This window comes from Megalopta genalis, chromosome 4 (assembly GCF_051020955.1).
Source record: "Megalopta genalis isolate 19385.01 chromosome 4, iyMegGena1_principal, whole genome shotgun sequence".
NCBI lineage: Eukaryota > Metazoa > Arthropoda > Insecta > Hymenoptera > Halictidae > Megalopta > Megalopta genalis.
Window position 1 is genome coordinate 5,591,457 of NC_135016.1, and position 7,065 is coordinate 5,598,521.

The 7,065-nt window shown below is 41.8% G+C and overlaps 1 protein-coding gene and 1 long non-coding RNA gene across 3 annotated transcripts; one reads left to right on the forward strand and one right to left on the reverse strand.

Annotated features, from left to right (window-relative positions):
• Positions 1-1,037: 1,037 nt before the first annotated feature.
• Positions 1,038-5,624, forward strand: LOC117222513 (adenosine deaminase). Of its 2 annotated transcripts, XM_076521192.1 has the most exons (6): positions 1,045-1,403; positions 1,487-1,851; positions 2,726-3,317; positions 3,901-4,221; positions 4,854-5,047; positions 5,148-5,282. In XM_076521192.1, exons 2-6 carry the CDS (start codon positions 1,650-1,652, stop codon positions 5,153-5,155), a joined length of 1,317 nt encoding a protein of 438 aa, XP_076377307.1. In that variant the 5' UTR covers positions 1,045-1,403; positions 1,487-1,649; the 3' UTR covers positions 5,156-5,282. The 2 variants fall into 2 exon arrangements, with proteins under 2 accessions (XP_033330141.2, XP_076377307.1); XM_033474250.2 differs by having other exon boundaries at positions 1,038-1,403; positions 4,854-5,624.
• On the reverse strand, positions 5,598-6,996 carry LOC117222516 (uncharacterized). Its single transcript, XR_004490713.2, has 2 exons — positions 6,053-6,996; positions 5,598-5,965 (listed from the first exon to the last, which is right to left on the reverse strand). It is a non-coding gene; the product is annotated as an uncharacterized LOC117222516 (long non-coding RNA).
• Positions 6,997-7,065: the final 69 nt, after the last annotated feature.

The window sequence follows — 7,065 nt, forward strand, 5'->3', positions numbered from 1 at the left end:
CCAATTGACGCTCGGATCGTGCACAAAAATGGAGAATTTGATTCGAGGAGATACGATTAATCGTGTTGGGATTATGGAATGGAAATGATTCTAATTCTTTGCTTTAGAAGACTTTATTTTAATCCTTTATTGAGAGAAGGTATATGAGCGAAACCGATCGAGCGACCAAACTCTACTGAGAGTCCGGTAAGAAGAAACGCTTCTTTTATACCCTTTTTGGGTTCGTCGTGTCCACCAATCAGAGACGTTTTATTTGTCGCGTTTTACATTGTATACGTGACGCTGGGACCCTCAAACAGTCAGGGCACGATGTATATCAAAAGGTACCGGCGATGATGCATCGCGGCATCTAATATTGTATACAGTTTACATCACCGTCGCTGCCCGCTGACGCAGCCGGCGAAATGTAAACCGATATCTTAACTGAAGATATCTTACTAAGTAAACTATAGATTAATTTTTGTTCGAGGCTAAAATTTCAACAAATCGAATCTTGCGGCTCGTTTTTTTCTAGCTGTTGAAATATCGAATGTCGAATAATCGTGTCTCCTCTTCTCGAATTGTCCATTTTTCTGCACGATCTGATCGTCAATTAGAGAGAATTTATTTTGGTTATTAAATTTTACCATTTTACAATTTTAATTCGCAATATTTCGAAGATTGCGAACTTGGAAAAATTGATTTCAATTTCATCAACATTGCGTCGGTCTGCCGTTTGGTCAGCCATTTTGAATTATCCTCTGCCCACGTGTGACCTCACACTTACCCCGTTATCTTTGCTTCACGGGACTTTTGAATCGCCTGTACACGTGCGATACGGTAAGCTCTGAACGGTAAGAATAACAGGGTCAAGTCTCGACCATGATTTCGACGCGAATCCTACGAATTTCGACTGCAAGGGGTATCGTTCAAAGGAGGAGGAGGACACGGGAGAAGGAGCGCGTCTTTTCGGTAATTAAATAATAAATCATTTTCTAACGACGCGTGACCGCGAGACTGACAACGCTGTTTTTCCAGATGAACGATGTAAGGTGCGCGGCTTATCACTCGTTATCAAACAAAAGCAAACTTTCTGATCGTCTCTGTCAACTAATTGACCTGGAAAAACTGCATCGGAGTAGCTCCGCTGCGCAAACGTAGTGTCGCAATCGTTCAACGATTAGAAATTATAAGCAGTCGGTCGAGTGAAACAAAACTGCTGGCTCTCACAGTCCCCGTTCTCGCATCGCGCGATCGGCCACTTTACGACCACCAGCGGACACCAAGATTAGGGTGACCAGTCCCCGGATAGGTTCCAGAGTCGAACCCGACCACGCGGAGGGACCTAATCGCCGTCTAGGTGAAGCTATCCGACAGTGGTCCTAGTACGACTCTCTGGCATCGCGACTTCGCAACACGGCTAGGTAAGACACGAGGAAGGGTAAGGGGCCCGACGGGTCCCGCATACACACGAGACTATAGTAACTGTCGAGAGTTTTACTTCCAGATAGACACGCGCCTCTACCTACGCGCTGCTTGATGGGACCGATCAAGTCAGTCCGCCGCGAACTGTCGAGACGATCGGACCGTGATGTGATTGATGATCGTGAACAGGCCGGGATTCAGACCCATGCGCTCAACTTAAGCGACACCGGATAAGGGGACCAATCATGAGAATAGTTTTTCTTTCGTTGGTGATGTGCCTGACGGGCGCGAGTCACGCGATGCCGAGGATCGACTACAAGACCTTGCGCGAACAGATACTGAAATACGAGCAACGGTCCATGCTGGGCGCAAATCTGACCTTGAACGTTGTCGAGCAGGCCGCCAACGATATCCTGATGAAGGAGAAGTGGAAGGAAGTGGAGGCTGGTGCGTTTCTTGTAACGTCTACGGGGTCGGGGGAGATCGCGACGACGCGGAAACCAGTTCGATCCACGTGTTTTCTTTGATACTTTGTACTGGCGATTAGGTCGACTTGTCGCCCGATAAACAAAGAAAGACGCCTTCTGTCGCGTTTGAATTTGAATTTTCGCGGTCGCGTCGTCGCCGAGCGACGCGGGAATTTTTAGATCGTGATTCAAAGAAACGTGGCGCAAGACTCGAATAATCGTATCTCCTGTTCCCGAATTGTCCATTTTTGTTCGCAGGTTGAAGGACAATTGGGAAGAATTTCGCGCAGTCGTTAATTCGTTCCAAATCTATTGTGGTCAGTGGAGGACTGGTTTTAGAATTTTTAGTTTGGTTAACTTTTTTCTAATGACGCAGAGATTCAATGTAATATTATGAGTACTTTTTTTCGTGAATCACTCGGAAACCGTGGGTTTTCCACCAATTATGCCACGGGGAAAAGATCTACCGTCGATATCGGAGAGGAAAGTAGCTATTCTACGGTTCGACCATAATTTCAGAGACTAGTGTCGTAAAAATGTCATATAATGATTACAGGAAAAATAATACTCTAAAGTGATAGTCACGTAAATAATTTTCAGTTCAAGGATTCTTCGTGTTCCTTCCATATGACTAGTTTTAATCAACTTTTTGACATAACTCGTCTCTAAGGAACTCTAATTTCACTGATTTCAAGGCACGCCTTTTTAAACAAGTTCCTAAGAGTACCATTTATTCCCACAAAAATTGCAGGGTTATTGCTTGAAACATGTGTCCCAATGGTTTTCCGTTTTTCTAAACGAGGCATATATAATTGTTTTTCTTAAACGCGGCTCCGTCTGTTTGCAACCACCAGGCTTCAAGACCCCGAAGAAGTTCGCCCCGGGCCGGAACTTCATAACTGCGAAGAAGGACATCGACGAGTCCGAAGTATTTCAATTGATCAGAAAAATGCCGAAAGGCGCGGTGCTGCATGCTCACGACACGGCCCTGGCCTCGACCAATTACATTTATAACAACATCACATTTCGCGACAATTTGTACGTCTGCGAGACGAACGAGACGTTCAAATTGAAGTTCTTCGAGGAACCGGACGAGGAATGCGAATGGGAGTTGCTGAAGAAAGTTCGCCAGCAGCCACTACGAGCTACGAGGGTGAATAAGGAGATTAGAAATAGGCTGTCGATGCTTTGCGACAACCCTGCGGAGGCTTATTCCGACCTTGACAAGGCCTGGACGAAATTCAGTGACATTTTCGAGTTCGTTCATCCGATCCTCACCTTCAAGCCTATTTACGACGACTATTTCAGGGCTGTTCTGGAGCAACTCTACGAGGACAATGTGATGTACTTGGAGGTGCGATCCACATTGCCCGTTTTGTACGATTTCAACGGCACCGAGTACAGTGCCAAGGACACTGCTGATCTATTGAAGAACGTTTCCGAGAGGCTAGTATTTAGTACCTTGGTACTCTTTAGAATTTCTTCCATTTATTTTATGTTATTTATATGTTTACTTTCATCGTAAAGAAAAGCAGAAATCGTTTAGAACAAGTTGATTCGCTGATGTTTATTAATCGATTTAAATGGAACAATTATTCCCTGAGAATAATTTGATTAATTTTAGTAATCGTTCACTTTTTATGATAGCGCTTCTAGAAAACAATTCATGCTGATCTTAACAAATATTGCATATGAAATTGCACTCTTAAAAAAAGTATATTTCTCTGTATCGAAATAATAACAGTGATTCATGAAACGACAATTGGTAAAAATTTTCCTAGCTGATAGAACAGAAAAGGAAATACGACTTTCGAGTCCCAAGATTATGATAACAGTCTAATTGGCGTGCTTATCTACGATAAGGGCCGAGTCCGTTGAATATTCGAAAGGGTTCTAAACCGCGCTATCAAATTGGGGTAAAGATTAGAAGAGCTATCGGCGTCATAAATCAAAAACGAATTGTTCTCGCAATCTAAAGTATGCTTCATAAATCACAGGCTTTGACATATATGATCCTTCGTGTACACAGATTTATGAAGGATCATCCGGACTTCGTCGGAGTGAAATTGATCTACGCGCCTAAAAGATTCGTCGATCAGAGGCAGGCAGAAGAATACATCAAGATCCTGAAAGAGTTGCAGGAGCTCTATCCAAACTTTATAGCAGGTTTCGATTTAGTCGGACAAGAGGACAAAGGAAAAACGTTGCTGTACTTTTCACACATTCTCGAAAACGTTGCACTGGATACGAATTTCTTTTTCCATGCTGGCGAGACTAATTGGTACGGTGTATCCACCGACGAGAATCTAGTCGACGCTATTTTGTTGAATACGAAACGCATCGGCCACGGGTACGTAGCGAACAATAATTATAATTAAGCAATTTGCGGGTTTCGTGCACGCTTGTGAAAAATATGATTTTCGACTTACTAAGATTGCTAGAGGTAAGAAAATATTTCTAATCGGTTCTTGTTCTTTGCACATTGCAACTTTTAATCGATGCAAACGATTATCACTTTGTAATATTCCGCGAAATTCCCGATAAAATATCCAAGATACAACCTGATAACAACGATTAATTATACCGCAGACAACAGCGCAGTTGAAAGCAGAGGTATATTTCTGGTTTAACGATGATAATTGATTGAATCTATTAGGACATCTCGACGACGATTCATGAGTTCAGTGAATAGTTAATCGAGAACTGATTCATCGTACGGCGAACTGTTAGAATTTCCTCCTGTGAATTATAATCTCTCGAAATCGTTGACTCTCTTTATTTGCAATTACTTCGTTAATTCAGATGAACGTAAGATCGAATTAATGTTGCAAGAAACAAGAGCACGCTAAAAATGTATCTCCTGTTTTAATAAATTAGAAAGATTATTATGTGTCCTCGTTCACTGATTTATAGTTCATTTTTTTCACAAGTGCGAAAATTTGTCGCGTCGTAGATCTAAAATCTCTGAAAAATATTCAACAGATACGCGCTGGTCAATCATCCCGTTCTCCTCGAAATGACGAGGCAAATGAACATCGCTATAGAAGTGAACCCAATTTCTAATCAAGTTCTAAAACTCGTGGACGATATGAGAAACCACGCTGCCAGACGATTGTTCGCCGAAGGATACCCAGTGGTGATTTCAAACGACGATCCATCATTTTGGGACGCTAGAGGTTTGAGCTACGACTTCTACGAAGCTTTCGTGGGGATCATGTCCAAGCACGCTGATTTGAAAGCGCTCAAGCAGCTAGCTATTAATTCTCTCGTCTACAGCAGTTTGAGCGCCGAAGACAAGGAAGCCGCCCTGTCCCTTTGGGAGCACAAATGGGATAATTACGTGAACGATGTAGCTCAAGGAGGACGTCGGACGTCGTCTACGAGTACAGACAAACCCTAGCTATTATTTTTATACTAGATATCACACAATGCCTATAGAAAACACCATTCAACTCTCTGTCCTTTTAACACCGTCGTGGTAAAAGGTGATCACGGATAGTATCGGTTTTTTCTGTGATTTATTTCGTTCGAGGAAGTCACACATTCTGCCTCAATCGTGTGCCATTCTTAAGGTAATAAGTGCGATGCATTTGTAATTGAGATGCACTTCAAGGAAACGTTTAAGTTCGAAGTCTTTTCCTACAACTAATCACGAGTGGAAATTCGTTCGTAGAAGTATTAAACTTTCCACGTTGACGAGATTGTATAATATGTATTTTTGCCACATTCACGAAAATAAAATTTATTTATTTATTTCTCTGGTCGATCGATCTTTGCTCCCCTTTGAGTAGATTTGACTACATTACTGAAAAGTAGCTTTCTTAAACTATGGATAAATTGTAGATGTCGCTATAAAACAATTGTACATATATTTGGTTCTTCTGAAACTTCATATATTCTTTCTGAAATATACTTAATGCCCCCCACAAATTCCTATTCCTAAAGCAAACGTATTTCAATTTGAATTGTATAATAATATGCTCACGAGTTTGCAACTATCAGCTCGATGTGATCTTCGGTTGGTAAGATTTTCAAAATCGAAGGTAACACCGATTGTCCGAGTCTCGCTATGTTGAGGTTGGCTGCGAAAGATCCTAAGAAAGACAAATGGAACCAGTGTTAAATTAATTGAAAAACAATACTTGTAAACTAATACCTATGTTTAAGTACATGTAATTTACCTTCGTAATATTATTAGTAATGCACGGAAGGAGTTCCATTATTTCTAAAATCGAACGAAGCATGGCGGAAGTTGAAGTCGTAGGGAGCAAAATTTCGAACTCTCTTTTCTCTGGAATTAACAGGAGTCTCGCGAAAATAAATGACACGCTAGGATCTACTCGTATTAATTACACTTTCTACTATGTTTAAACGATACAGAATTACTTTAACAAACCAATATCTAACAAATCTTGAAGTTCTGGAGGAGCGCGATTTTTCAACTACGAAGTTCGGATTACGGAGACAGTGGCGCCAGCATAACGGTCTTTTCGAGACTACTGCGCAACAAACCACTGCGCAGCTGTCATAGGGGGTGCTATTGGCGCGGTTTTCGTATTCGCTTTACTCTGCCACCATACAAGAAATATGAGTTTCAAACAAAGTTCAAAGAATGTACATACATTGCAAACAATTTACTTGATAGGCCATCATTCTAATCGTTTCTTATATTCTAACCCTAACATACATCCTCGAGTACGCATTTTCCTTGTTGCAGTCTAGCGTAATTCACTAGCTGACCGTTACATCTAGAGTCCGTTATCGTACTAGAGCACTTTCCACAGATCTAAGTTAAATCTGTGCACTTTCCATAAAGTCGATAATTCGGAACCGTAATGCCGAAAGAATGAAGAAAAATAAACCGGAAATGCACTGCCTGCAACTTTTCGACGCAACAATGTTTTTTACTGAGAGTTCACTTCAGACACATTTATCTTATCCGAAGGCATTACTCCGGGTCACCGAGATACTGCTTTCAAATTAGGGGATAACTTGGACATTTGTTAGTTTCATTCAATTTCGGAATTACATAAATCTTCGTAGGTCGTTGAAATATCACACTTGTGCGACGTCGGTGATTTCAATCTGCATTAGGTTCGTGGCCGTAGGTAAGTTTTCGAACCGGTCGCCATATTGAAGAGCGGTGCTTCGACGCCATCTGTCGAAAGATCCGCCGAATGGCTGGCGGGGTGTA

Excerpts from the sequence above, each read along its gene's own strand:
- LOC117222513 (XM_033474250.2), top strand. The coding sequence starts at position 1,650 with ATGAGAATAGTTTTTCTTTCGTTGGTGATGTGCCTGACGGGCGCGAGT. Across the intron at positions 1,852-2,725 it reads GTGGAAGGAAGTGGAGGCTG|GCTTCAAGACCCCGAAGAAG; the intron begins GTGCGTTTCTTG and ends TGCAACCACCAG. Across the intron at positions 3,318-3,900 it reads TTGAAGAACGTTTCCGAGAG|ATTTATGAAGGATCATCCGG; the intron begins GCTAGTATTTAG and ends TCGTGTACACAG.